This window comes from Cygnus atratus, chromosome 3 (assembly GCF_013377495.2).
Source record: "Cygnus atratus isolate AKBS03 ecotype Queensland, Australia chromosome 3, CAtr_DNAZoo_HiC_assembly, whole genome shotgun sequence".
In the NCBI taxonomy this organism is placed as follows: domain Eukaryota; kingdom Metazoa; phylum Chordata; class Aves; order Anseriformes; family Anatidae; genus Cygnus; species Cygnus atratus.
In genome coordinates this window covers 79,138,497-79,152,388 of record NC_066364.1, presented here as the reverse complement: position 1 = coordinate 79,152,388, position 13,892 = coordinate 79,138,497, and the positions used below count along the sequence as shown (strand labels likewise).

The window sequence follows — 13,892 nt, the reverse complement described above, 5'->3', positions numbered from 1 at the left end:
GTAAGCTCAGCACATTTTGTTTTACCTCACCCTGGGCAAACGTTTTCCTAGATATAAGGAGAAGTAACCAGCATGCTAAAGCAGAACAAACTCCCACAAAGGCTGTTCATGCATTTGATAAGTTATGTGGGCTGTATTAACTGATAATCATCTTGTCTTCTGCACAGAGTACACAACTGAACAATTTCCTATATGGGAGTGGCAATGCTTCTGGAGTCTCCACTGAAGACACAGAAATGCGTATTACAGACTTTGATATGGCTTCTCTAAGTCCTTATTCAAGAAGCTGCAATTTTCACTATTATTACTGAGCAAAGAAATTATTACTAAAACAATTCAAAAAAAAAAGAAAAAAACATACCAAAAACCAAACCAAACTGAAAAAAAAACAACCACCAAACCAACCATCCAATGCAAGAAAATGAAAGTGTGCTAAAGCACATCTGCGGGATGGAAAAAGTCAGCTTACTGTAGGAAAACATGGCCTAGCACCTAGCAGGAGGAGCAGAGAGCTGAAAGACAAAGTTCTCAGGCTACTATTCTCAGCCATACTAATGACTTACACAAACTTTCACAACTGCTTTTTTCTCTTTTCCTTAGTTCATTCTTTTGCAAAATACATGCAGAAATACCACTCTATCCCCAAAAGAACAGAAAAGTGCTTTATCCAGTAAAGTAGTACCTGTTACACACATGCTTCAGCATCTACTTTTAGAAGGCTGTTCAGAAATTTGGGAGATTATCACCATCTCCCTTGTGACATCTAAGTATCTGGAACTCAAACAGCTGTTTATGGAGTTGAAAGAATTCCTATCTTTCAGTTTAGGTTGAGATTTGTTATTACCAACAACCTCTAGTATAAGTGACATTTTCCTCTAAGCAGCGTACAAAATTGTCAGATAGCAATTACCCCAGAAAGCATGACCTGAACATTCAATAGGCTTCAATTAGTATAAATGGCTGCACAGAAAGATCTGAGAGATAAAGATTTATTTTTGCACTATATATAGGCAGAACGTAAATGTACAATAACTCCAGTAACAAAGTAAGGCAGGAGCTTGCCCTATCCCTAGATTTTCTCTTCTCTTATCAATGTGCGTTGCTGATTCACAGAATGCAACGTCAGGCAATGTTCAGAGTTGTTTGTCTGCCCAACTGGAGCTGCAGTAGAGGACCAGCAGACAGGTTGTGAACCTTGCTTTCTCAGACGTGCTTACACACACAGGTGAATTAAACAGTCTCTAACACAGAAGAGCTTCACTAACCATTCAGATGATTAACAGCATTTTGCATTCATTTGTATGCATCACTCTTACAGTTTTCTACAGCTAGGACTTTCAAATGGTAATACAATGACACATCTCTGAGTTTTAGTCGTTTTAGCTATACTACTGCGTCAGTATTCCAAGTTAAAATGTAACCATGAAAGTAAGTAACGAGACATGCTGTGAATGAAAATTTAATTACCCATTAGTAAGTCATATATACCCTAAAGCTTCCAAAGCTGTAGAAGAAATGAAGTTCTCCGGCTTGCTTTAGGGTCTTCTCATTTCCTGTAGGCTTATGTCTGTCTCATACAATACGCAGTTGGGTAAATAGCTACTTAAATAATACACAGAGCAGAGATGTCATGGCCTTCTCCTGTTAATCTTTAACACAAGAAGATATTTTTAGAACTTCTTTCTCCCTTTTATGAAGTTAGATGTAAAGGATTGTAAAATGAAGTTCCCCAAAATTAAACTTCCAAGCTACTACTATTTTTTTCAAACCAATCTCTGAACACATTGCTACTTTCAGAGCACACTTGCTGTTTTCCACTACAGCTTTCTTTAAAGCCATGAATCCTATGATCCCAGCCTACTAGTGGAGAGACAAAACCAGAATCTGTCTTGCCTTTGCATTTGGTGACTCTGAAGCAGCAAAACCCTTTTCAAACTATATGAAAAACAAAGGAGGGCACCCACTCTAGCTTGCCTCTGGACTTTGGCACTACTATTGCATGTTGCAGTGTCTGAGCCTGCCAATTACATTTTAAAAGCTCAACCTAGCAAAATATGTGGTCAGTATGTTCCTTGTAGGCTTTAAACAACAAATAAAGTAAAAGCCCAACTATCACACAAGAGAGAAGTCAGTGCAGGCTTTAAGATAAAAGCAAGCATGAGCCCCATGCAAGCCAGTGCTGCCATAATTTGAGGTCGTCTATCACTTTTGCATCTTCTTGCCAAGAATTCTTCTTGCATTTTAAAATAACTAGTTATAGTGTGTATCTAACCTTTGCATATAACCCAAAGGGAGAAGAATCCGGGGAACAGCAGTAAATTTTACAATCATTGTCGAGCCAGCTGCCTCCTTTTCCTTGATGCAGGAGACCTTTGCCCTGCAATTCTGTATTCTGCTTAGCTTCGGGATACTCATGTGTCACCCTTAAGCACATCACAGCTGAAAGGAGGACTCAAAAGCAGACGTGCACTTGTGACAGGATTCTCACAGGCTTAGTAGTTGTGTTGTTTTCTGTAGATCAAACTGTGTTTCTTTCCCCAACAGCATGAAAGACAAACCCTGGGCTCATCCTTTTAGTCTCACTGCATGTTTCTGTACAAAAAGTCTGGCATATAGCTTTTACCAACACTGCAGCAAGTATTTATGGTGAATCAAATGCGTACCCTACTTGTTATTTTAATGGCATACAGTCATATCAGTATCAGCTAACTGCAGTTCCTTTACTGTAAACACTGAATGGATAATATTTAGTGACTAAATAAAATATTTTCATATTGATTTGGGAAAAAGTATTCCTCTTATACTCATTTCAGCATAATAGACCCACCAATGTCATACAGCCAGCACAACAAAGAAATGAAGTCCCACAATCTAAGTGCTGTCTGAAGTGAATTTTCATTTGTAAGGTCAAAATTTAGAAGTTAGACTCACGTATTATTAGGATTAAGTTTCTGTTTATTAAATTTTGCTTGAAAACATCCTGCATACAAGTTCTGGCTACTCCAGAAGTTTTTGTTTCGTAGTAGAAGACAAAAAAGAGTGCAGAATGTCTCTACTCCATGTCAGCTTAACAACAGGCTAGACTCACGATTTTCAGGAGAAACATGGAAAGCTGCTATTTAAGTTTCTACTGGTAAGTAGTATGCAGCTTGGTCAGAGGGCACAGCTCCACTTTCTCACACCCAAGCAGACTGGTACCGAGACTGCTGGGTTGGCTTGTTCTGCCGGCAAAACCTGTCTCCCAAGCAAGCCCTGTCCCTCAGCTGCTGCTTAGGCAGTATTCCCTGGCCATCTCCCTGCTTCCGTGTCTGCATTGCCTCAACGCCTCAAAGACACTGTGATGCCTTCTGAAGCTGCTTAGACTACTGGCACAAAAATCGTCTGAGAACACGGACTGTGGTAACACTCAGTGGTTTCATGCCTGTGGTCTGGTGACAGCTGGTACACTGCTTTGATTCATATGAGGTTTTCCTCCAAGTTTTCATCCGCTGTTTTCAGAGATGAATGTGTATCTTTTTCTTTCCAGGGGAGAGAAAATCCATGTTCTTGTGAAAGCCACTCTGACATTTTTCTGAAGCACAGCCACTTGAAACGCTTTGTTTTATTCATTTCTTTCTGTCCTGTTTCTTAAACAGATCACTTCTTTGCATTTCTCATCAGGACAATCTTATGAAAGATTTTAGCTAGGTTCTTTAGAGAAAAATGCAGTGACACTTCTCATAGGGTCTTCTGGGTCATCATTAGTAACCACTCTAGGGCTACAGTTAAATTCTGTACAAATATCAACCTACAAGCAGCTGAGGTCAGATCCAGAGACACAGGAGGAATTTAAGTAGTTAACTCTCAAAAAGCATTTCATTGCTACTCTCTAATCATGAATTCATTGAAACTCAACCAGGTATCCCAATTTTTCCTCAGATTGCGAAAATTCCACTTCTGCACATGCCAAGGAACATTATGGTCTTCATATGGCTTAGCAGCTTGTGGCCTAGTTTATAATTAACTTGGAGCAGTGGCTAAACTAGAAATTTCTCCCTGGATCATCACGTTCTTCTATCAAAATAAAGCATAGATTAAAACAATGGTGCTATGGGTCAAAATGAAACAAAGAACAAAAAACAGATAAATGAAAACAAGAAAAAACTAGGTATTTCAAAAAAGAGGTATTTTAAGTTGTATACACATACAAGTGAAAATCCTAGTAAACAATGGCTAGGAACTGCAGAATTTGATTGTTAAATGCATGCATTTTAGAAGTCCTGTTCCGAAGGCATATATAACTTTTAGCTTAGGAATCAATCTAGAGATGTCAGCAAAACAGTAGTAAAAATTCCAACTTTGCAAAAGGATTACAAACTTTTTAATAAAAGGCAAATTTTTGGAGATATTACTCTTCCTCTCAATAAGGACGTAAATATCACAGAACAAAACCAAACCAAGCAGAGTAATAATTAGAAATAATAACAGAGTAACCAGAGGCCATGTAATCTATGACGTGTAGTTTTAACACAGCAGAATTAGGAAAAAAATAGAGAAATAGCAAAGTTAACATTTATGAAAAGAGTCGATTCATAAGCCCAGGGCAGAATACCATCAACTCAGTCCTGACGTCAGTTATACTCTATGTTCAATGGACTGTTTTATTATTATTATTTTTTTTTATTATTTTCTCCTTCAGCAGAGGAAAAGCGACCTCAGACCTGACATGGAAGGACAAGAAAGGCGGTGGTATTAGTCCTTCCAGTGCGGAAAGCTGCTGGGCTAGCTCCTCATCCCTGGGAACTTAGCAAGGCAGGCGGCACAGCACAATGCAGAAGCAAGGACAGAGCAGGTATGAGAGGCGCTTCATCCACTACCAGCCAGCACTGCTCTGAGCAATAATACAGTAACACTACTCCACGGCTTCTCTGGTTTCTGCCAGGAGATAGTCTTCACTACTCATTGGCCTGTAAAGCATAAACATTGGATTAGAGCTAGTGTTGCTGCCCTTTATTTCAGCACGCACGAGCAGAAGTTTGGCACAGCTGATGGCTGTGCTCACATGAGAAACCAGGAACTGCCAGCCAGCCCGGAACATGAGATGGGACACACACGGATTTCCTCTCTGCTACTGTCTGCTTCACTAGAGAAAACAAGAACTTTGTCCCAGGCACACAAGAGGTAATATGACCAGGCTACTGGCTGCAGCTGTCATCTCTGCTAGCTAAAGAACAGCTTGCATCCTAATATCCTTTCCAAATGTTTACTAACTTTGACTAATACCAGCAATTTGATAAAATTCATCAGTTTGATTTTTTTCCCCACCCAAACTCAGAAAGGTTGAGGGGTTTGTTGGTGGGGCAGTTTTTTTAAACCTAAGTTCCTTCTTGGGTAATTTTAAATTTGAGGTTGTTTTGCTTTTCTTGAATGTTCCCCATGTTTTTACATTGTGAGATGGGAGAAACCAGAAGCATCCAATCTACCTTTCCAGTCTTACTCTCTCTATATACTCATCTTGTCTTCTCCTACAGCTTCCTAAGACACGTAATGGTAATCTTTTCTTCTTCTTTATTTTTTTTTCCCTTCAAGAAGGCTAGAAAACCTTAGTTCAAATCCTTCTTCTGAGAACAGCATTCAGCAGAACTCAAATTTCCAATGTCCCAGGAGACAGCACCTTAACCCGAGGCCCAAACCGGAATAGGGCAGCAGCAAGTCTGGAGCTGCTCTGTGGTCTTTAAAAATGGGGATTTTCCTCAAGAGGAAAGCAGACACACAGGCAGACAGCAGGACTTTCCCTCTGTGTTTATATTAACAAAGCAAGAAGTGGGATGCCTGGTTCCTGATCTATCATCCTGATAGATCTATCAGGGACGACTGTCTCCTGATCTATCTGGAAGGGAACAGCCTCAGGGAGCAGCTATGACAGTCTGATGCCAGAGCACTCTAATATCAGACCATTCTCCTGGGGTATGGGTTCAGATCCCTCCAAGCAAAAGAGGGAAAAGAATGCGGTTTCTCACATCCTAAGTCAACATCCAAACAGTTGGTACGTTGAATGTAATCCTGCTCTGGCATCTTTCTCAACTTGCCTCTTCGTTTCCTTTGCTTTCCTTACCAGCACTCCTGCACAAACACCCTTCTATTGCAGGGCGCAGCACAGTTACTTTTGTCTCCTAGAAAATCTCCAGCAAGTTACATTTTCCTGTTGCTTTCTAAGTAACAAACAACTCTTAAAAGAGAAACAAAGTTCCTTCCTGAAGTTTCGCATCCTAGACCTGGTCAGTAGCTGCAATTTATCAGAGGTATTTAAGTGATCCTTGAGTGCTACAGGCAGAGCAGCAGTACAATGAAGCTTCAGTTTTCTGCGGGAGTCAGAGGTAACCAAGTTTAAACTGTCACCAAATTTGTATATTTTCATACAAGAAGCTACAGGAAATCCCATGCCAGATTTCTAGACATGTATTTCATATTACTTGTGCAATGCACTTATTCAGTGTGTGTTAATGAGGTAATACAGTCATCCTCAGGGACACAGACCACGTATTCTGATGCCTACAATTTAAACAAAGTAAGTTTTACATTAAATTTAAGTACAGAACAAATAAAAGTCTGATTTGACTAAAGCCTCTGTGAAGTACCCTCTTTCTAATGAAGTTAAATTCACTGTCTTCCATAGGTTATGAAATTCCCATGTGGCCTTTTCAACCTGAGGGTTCTATTGTAAGCATGTATGAATCTTAGAATGGCATATTACAAAGACATCATGATGCTTTCACGTCGTTCCCGAATCTTCCATGGATTTGTCAAGATCCGTAATGCACGCTAAGTCTGCATTGGATACGGGGTCTGTTTCCCCAGGAGGCAGAAATATAAGAAAGACTGCTTCTTGACAGAAGAACATGGAGAAAATGATGCAGACTGACAGGCTTTTCCCTCCCTAATCACTTCATATCAAGCCTACCTTCTTTTGCAGCACAACCACTGACTCCAACACCACCTCCCAGTCTGTTCTCTTTCATAAGAAAGGCATAGCTTAGTTTCCCTTGCAAGTTCTCGGTAACGATGCTTACGAGAATCAGACCTAACAGAGAAAGCCCTTAGGAAGCAAATGATACATTCATTAATTCCTCATACTGCTTGCCAGTAAAACTCATATAAACTATGTAACTTGAACACAAAAACTTTCCCTGAAAAACATACTGTTTCTTTACTACTCCCTCAGCTGAGCACTTTCAAGGCACTAGCCACTGTCAGCATTTAGCTACAGCTATTACACAGATGTTCTTTACTCTTTTCAGAATGCAGCAAGCAGAAAACTGAAGCCAGCACCTCACAGACTTTGGGCATCACTCCTCAAGGCGTGGCATAACATAATCCAGTCCCCACTGACAACATTTCAGCTGGTGCAGGCTAAATTCTGCAGATGTTGATACCCACTAACCACCTTGCAGAAAACCACGTTAGGGGCTTCAGAAGCGTCTGCGTACTAACGGCTCTCTCCTCCCTTTTCTTACTGATCTAAATTCTTGTGGTTTAGACGAGAGTGTAGTCTGATCTTAAACAAAAATGAAAAACGTGTGTTGCTGTTATGGAAGACAACTTCTCCTCACCTTTCCTGAGGTCAGGGCAAAGTGTATCTTGCCAACTCTGCCACAAAAGAAAAGGATCCAACGAAGCTCTTTCTCACCACCCCCTCTGGTAAACAGATGTTAAGTAAAACCCATAGCCATGTTTGTGATGGAGGAAAAATACTTAAAGCCAGACAGCCAGAATAAAACTTATCCTCCTTTCTCACGAAATGCTGCGGTACAATCCCTACACTAAAAAGACCCTTTCCAAAAAGGTGTGTCAAAATGCAGGCCTTAAGTTCCTAAATCGGCATCTCCCTTTCTTTCCTATCTGTTTTCCTTCAAAAATAAAAGCCACATTACTCTTCATGCCTTCCAACACAAGTGATATCATCTTCCTTTTTTACTCCATTCTGCCTACAGTATTCCCCATAGCTCAGCATTCCCATATTGCACTGATCTGCAGTAAAATCTTAGAGCTTAACAGTGTACTAAGAACAGTGAAAGCACACCACCTGGGAGAGCAAGCGCAAAACATTACTTCATTTTTATTATACGAATGTGTTTTGTCTCTAATAATGGCCCCACAACAAAGCCAACTAGAAACAACTGCTTCAGCAAGATTATTCATGACATCTAGCACTGACCATACATGTGCGTAAGGACATAATTGTAACGAGTTTGCAGGACAGATGCTATTTAAATGCACACAATTGTACATTCTTAGTGTTTATGTTGTCAGTGCTTAATGAACAAATTGCTTCCTCTCGCAGATTGCTCATATGTCATTCTGCATGACTGCTTAATCTGTATAGGGAGGAATAAATATGTTAGAAGTCGTTAAACCTGCTGCCAGTCACTGCTATAATCTGCTGAAGCCTCACCCCCAGCCCATTTCACTGCCCTCTGTTCACCCACCCTTCAGGCAGCTTGTGACTGTCCTGTGACAGTCTGCATGTCCAATGTGAATTTCTTCCAAGTAACAATTTGCCTTATTGTATTTATTCTGCAAATGCCCTCCATTGAAGAATAATTCAGACTTCTTAAGTAGCTTTATCATTTCCTTCAAGGATTTTCTCTAGCTAGTAAGAAGCCAAAGAATATAATAAGGATGGGAGGAAAAAAAGAAGTGGAGCTGGGGATGCTAAGATTAAACGCTTTTCCCATATGCTTTATATAGAAAACTAGAAGGCTGTGAGATAAGCTTTGTCCTCTGAACAGGAGGTAGGTGTGCATTTATTTACATGATGAATGTCAAACTCAGTCAGCTGAACATATGGAACATCCAAGTGCTCCCTGCAATTTCGCATTGCTTCTCCTAGCCCAGAAGCAACCATCAGTTGGTACCACCAGCACCAGTTCCCTTTTCCATGTTTGTCCTTACTGCTGAAAAATAAGAGTTAAGCACTGAAGTACTATCACATTTCCATGCTTGTCTCACTACTATTGCTACTGTATATTGATTAAAGCTTAAAAATGTATTTACTGAAAACATTTAATTGCATATGTCACAAGCATATCACTTTCTCTTCATATAAACTCCATTTCTAATTAATAGGACCAAAGGGATGGAGTAGAATCCATAACCCTATTTTAAAAAATAAAATATAAAAATAAAAAAAATCCAACTCTTTATAATGAGCTGACAACCTGATCTATAGATTCAATTACTTTTGTTTAAAAAAAAAAAAAAAAAGTCAATGCTTGTCCTAATCATTCAGGAAGTGCCAAAACATGATCAAGTAAGTATACTGCAATATATTAAATGTCATTATTGATATCAGCTCATTATATTTCCATTAACAGTAAGAGTGATCGCTTATGGGCAGAGAAAAAAAATAGCATCATTTATAGTAGTACCAATGCACTGTCAAGACTCAAATCAGTTGGAGAGCAAGGCCCTTTTTTTGGGCTAGTTTTAGGGTGAATTTTTAAAGCTTCTCTTATTCAAGAAGCCTTAGCTACTTATTTCAGTAAGTAATTCAGTCACTCATGAACTTTCATGCACAAACATCAAACCAAATCTGGAAGTTTATTTTTTTTAAAAACAGCTTAACAGCAAGGTGTTCCCCCCCCCCCCCCCCCCCAAATTCAGACAAAGAAATTCAAAGGAGACAGAGACCCTAAAAAGAGATTTCTAAAAACATTTCAAAGTTCACAGAAGGTGGGCACCTTGCTGTGTTTTCAAAGGCACCAAAACTTTAGGAGAGGGCAGGGGGATGAGACGGGAGGGGGGGGCTTGGCAATCAGCACAGTGCCTGCCTCTTTAAAAATTAACCGAAGTCAATACTTTTGCTCCTAGTGCTAAGTAGGGCAGTCTTAAAATACAGTTTCACTTTTAATAATTTAACATGTAGCAAGGACATCAATGTACGTGTTTGTGGGAGGTTGCACCACTGCCGTCCTGGGTTATGCACCTTACATAAAAGATAGCTTACACAAGCAAACTGTGACAGTCGTGGGAAGTCATCCAGTGGCTCAGATGCCTCCTGTTTCCACTCTGCCCAGTTCATTTCTGGGATGCCTCCCCTCTGTCACCACCACGAGATATCCCAACGCCCTCCTGAAGCCAAGGGCAGGTGGGATGACAGCTCAGTATTTGCAGACAAGGTTACTCAGAGCCTCTGCAACATGACACTGGCTATGCGAAGCCTTTCTTCTCCCCTCAACCGCGGGATGCCCCAAAACTAGGTGAACCCTCCTCAGAACCGGAGGCACGAACACAAAGAGCACCCCCTAAAAGAGGGCATTTCTGAACTCCGCCACGAGCAGGGCGGTTCAGTACTCGCTACCCTCCGCAGCGGCCCGGCGGGGCTGCCAGGATTTCGCCGGGCGAGAGGCCGAAGGAGCCGATGAGCGAGCGGTTTCCCTGCCGCGAGGGAAACTTCCCAGCCGCTCACCGGCCGCCTCGGGCCGGGGCCGGGGCCTCGCCTCAGCCCCGCTCCGCACCCGGGGCCCGGCCCCCGCCGCCAGGCCCCGGGCGTGCGCGGCCCGAAGCGGCCGGGGAAGCCCCGCGGGGCCGCCCCGCACCCCCGGGGGCCCACCCCGGGCCCCGCCGGCCTTACCCGTGGTGGAGAGCACGGTGCTGGCGAAGAAGAGGGAGGAGGTGAAGTCCCAGTTCCAGTTGCCCGAGGCGTTGCTGAGCACCGAGACGCCGTAGTTGCTGGCCTCCAGCACCCGCAGCAGGAACTGCTCCAGCTGCTGCTCCGAGAGGCAGGCGTGCTCCTCCAGGAAGCGCTGCTTCAGCTTGCCCAGCTCCTGCCGCAGCAGGTCCTCGTAGGGCAGCTCCACCGAGGAGAAGACCACGGCGCCGAACACCAGGTAGAGCAGGTAGCCCAGCACCAGCAGGGCGAAGCACCAGGCGGAGCGGTGCTGCTCCACCAGCCGCACGCAGGAGCTGCCCGCCAGCGACTGCAGCATCTTCCCGGGACGGGGAGCGCGGCCGCGGCCGGGGCCGGGGCCGCCGCCGCCGCCTGCCGTGGCTGCGGCTGCCGCTGCCGGCTTCGGGAGCGGCGCTGATGTGGCGCTCACGTGGCGGCGCGGCGCAGGTAGCGCGGCCGGGGGCCGGCCCGCCGCCACCAACGGCCGCCAACCGCCGCCAACGGCCGCCGGCAGCCGCCCGTAACGGCGGTGGAACCGACCGACAGCGCCTGCTCGGGTGCCCGCTCCGGCCCCTTTGTGCGGGGAGGTGCACGGAGGTTCCCGCCCCTCCGCCCCCCTCACGCGTGTGGGGAGCCCGGGCACCGCGCAAGGCTTCGCCCTCGCACCGTGTCTGAGCGCCTCGGGGGGCGCCCCGCGGGCAGCAGGGGGTGGTAACGCCGGGTGGAGGCAGGAGGTTGGGTTTGTGCCCGCCTGTGCGGTGGGCGCTGTGATCCTGTCAGCGGGAGCTTCCTCAGAGCCGCGGCTTCACAACGGGGCCTGTTTGGGGCTGAGGTTTGAAGCTGGTGGCCTCCTGAAGCACCATCCAAGCTCAATCACTCATATTCAGTGCTGCACTCCTGAAAATACTTACTATTAATCATAAGAAACACCCGGCTGGTTCTCAGAGCAGTGATACACTACACAGTGTATACCCACAGTGATACACTACATATAAATACACCATCCAGTCAGCCCTCTGTAATGGTCCAAAACAGCAATCTTCTCAAGCCTAACTTGAAATATTCCTCCTGTGCCCATCTCGAGGTCTGGCCAGCAACCACACAGTTAACCCACAAAGAAGGTTCCCTGCCACGTGAAATGAAGTGGAGAAAAGTGTGGCTTCTCCAGGTGTCCCTTAAGAGGACTGAGCACAGCTTCTGGTAAACAAGATGGGATCTCAGCACCGCACCCAGCAGGAGCCTACTGCTTTTGCCCCACATCTCAGCTGATGCCACGGAAAGAAAGCAGCAGTTTGTAAATTTGGAACTTAATGAGGTTAATCTGGTGAGTTTGGACAGAGTAAATCAAATGCAGCAACATATCTTTAGCTGTGAGGTACATCTCTAAGCTGTAAGGACTAAAATGGGAGGAGAATACAAAAATGAAAGTCACAAAACAATTTTGTCATGCCAGAAACTGAAAATGATTCACTAGCATTTCCTTTCATATGACAGCTGAACTAGGCTACGGGCAGAATCTGGCCTGGCAGAACAGTTCATCCAGTTTCTGGCCCATTCCCCACTGCCACCTACAGCCGAGTTGTTCCAGGGGCTCGTTCTTGTTGCATAGCCAGGATGTAATTCTGAAACCAAAGAGCCCGAATGCCTGGCCAGGTAGTGCCTTTGGGTGCCGTGGGAGGTACATACATGGCAGGCCAAACAAGCAGACTCTAGATCATGTGCCAGGAGCCCAGGCATGCTCCAGCCTACAAATGTACATGTGATGTGCCTGCACTTGCACCTTCTGAATTCAGTCGTACAACCGGGGAGGGGGCATTACGGACACTTGGGTGTTTTGGTAGAAAGATGCACTTTTCCCCCATGGCTGAACTCCTGAACTGTTAAAAGGTTCCAACTGTTGAAACAGTTCCAAGCTGCCTCCTTCATAGATATAAATTGTAACACGAAACAGATGCAGTGCAATTAAATTAGGGTGAGGGGTCTGAAGTGAACAACTGATGAAAATCTGTGCTGCACATCCAGAAATTATTTGACAGAAGCACAGATAAAGGCAGAGAAGTCATGTCCTTGCATCGTCACTTCAGCACCTTTCACTGTCATCAGTATATCTTTAAAATACTTTTTTTTTCCCCTGTAAAATGGTGGTATATAGGGGAAAGGCTATCTAAATCAATATAAATGACAATTAAAAATGGATACTGTCTGAAATAATGTAATGCAGACAACCTTTTGGAGGGAGTATTCCAAACAAATGCTTTATTGCATTGCACTAAGACAGCATGCATTTAAGCACCACTACAGAACAAGAGGTCAAGGAACCCACTGACCAATTTGGTATGCTTGGCCAACTCCACCCAATTACTTAATCACTTGTCCCCTCAATGTCCAAATGATTGAGTATCTCAATCCATAATAGAAAAGCCATTTAGAACAATACGTCTGACATACTGGGCTACATTTGGACCAAGTGCACTCAGTTCACCAGATACAATAGGCTTCACAATATGATCAAATTTATGGCAACATATGGTAGGTACAGTTGCAGTTGTGATGGAGAATGGGCACGTCTTTGCTATAAAACAGTATTTTCCCAACCTTCAAGCCAAATATTTGTTTAAAGGTTAGAAAATGTTTGCCTAAGAACACACCTCTCTTCAGCGGTGACAGGAAACTGTTGCTGCGTAGTTGAAGAATTTTTTTCCATTGGCCTCTTTCAGTTTTCCGTTTTTATGAATCAGTCATTCTCCATTTTTAGAAACCTCTCACACTTGCAGGCTTGCTGGGCTAGGGAGAAATGCAGGACTCTCTGCCAAGCAGAACCTGCACTGCCCTTGTAACTGAGTCATTTTTTCCCCAAAAAAGAGAGGAGGCACAAAAGCAGAGCAGCTCAGCTGTGTCACCAAAGCATTCACGTTCTTACTTCCAAAGTGAATGTCTGGACAATTGGAGGTTAAGCCACCGTTGCTTAAGTTTGTGTTTTAAATTCAAGCCCTTAACATGCCTGATGATTAAATTTTGGTTTTCTTTGGGATAGATTTGCAGAAAGAAAAGTGTCATAATATTTAGTTTTCTGAGTTTAAGTGATCATATTTACTTGATAATACTGCCAGTAATTTAGCATAATAATACTATACGTGAATCCAAGTATATCATTTCATTTTCTTTCCAGAGTAAATTAAGTCCATTTTCACATCGTTTTACTAGGATCAAGCTAGTCAAGGGTTCACTGTACTGACTTCAGTAT

The 13,892-nt window shown here is 43.5% G+C and overlaps 1 protein-coding gene across 1 annotated transcript in view; it reads right to left on the bottom strand.

Moving 5' to 3' along the window:
- Positions 1–11,202, bottom strand: part of KCNK1 (potassium two pore domain channel subfamily K member 1) — a 34,421-nt gene extending 23,219 nt beyond the window's left edge. The window contains exon 1 of the mRNA XM_035561941.2: positions 10,613–11,202. Coding sequence (XP_035417834.1) covers positions 10,613–10,967 — 355 coding nt within the window. The 5' untranslated portion in view covers positions 10,968–11,202. The remainder of the gene's footprint in view (positions 1–10,612) is intronic.
- Between the last annotated feature and the right edge of the window lie 2,690 nt (positions 11,203–13,892).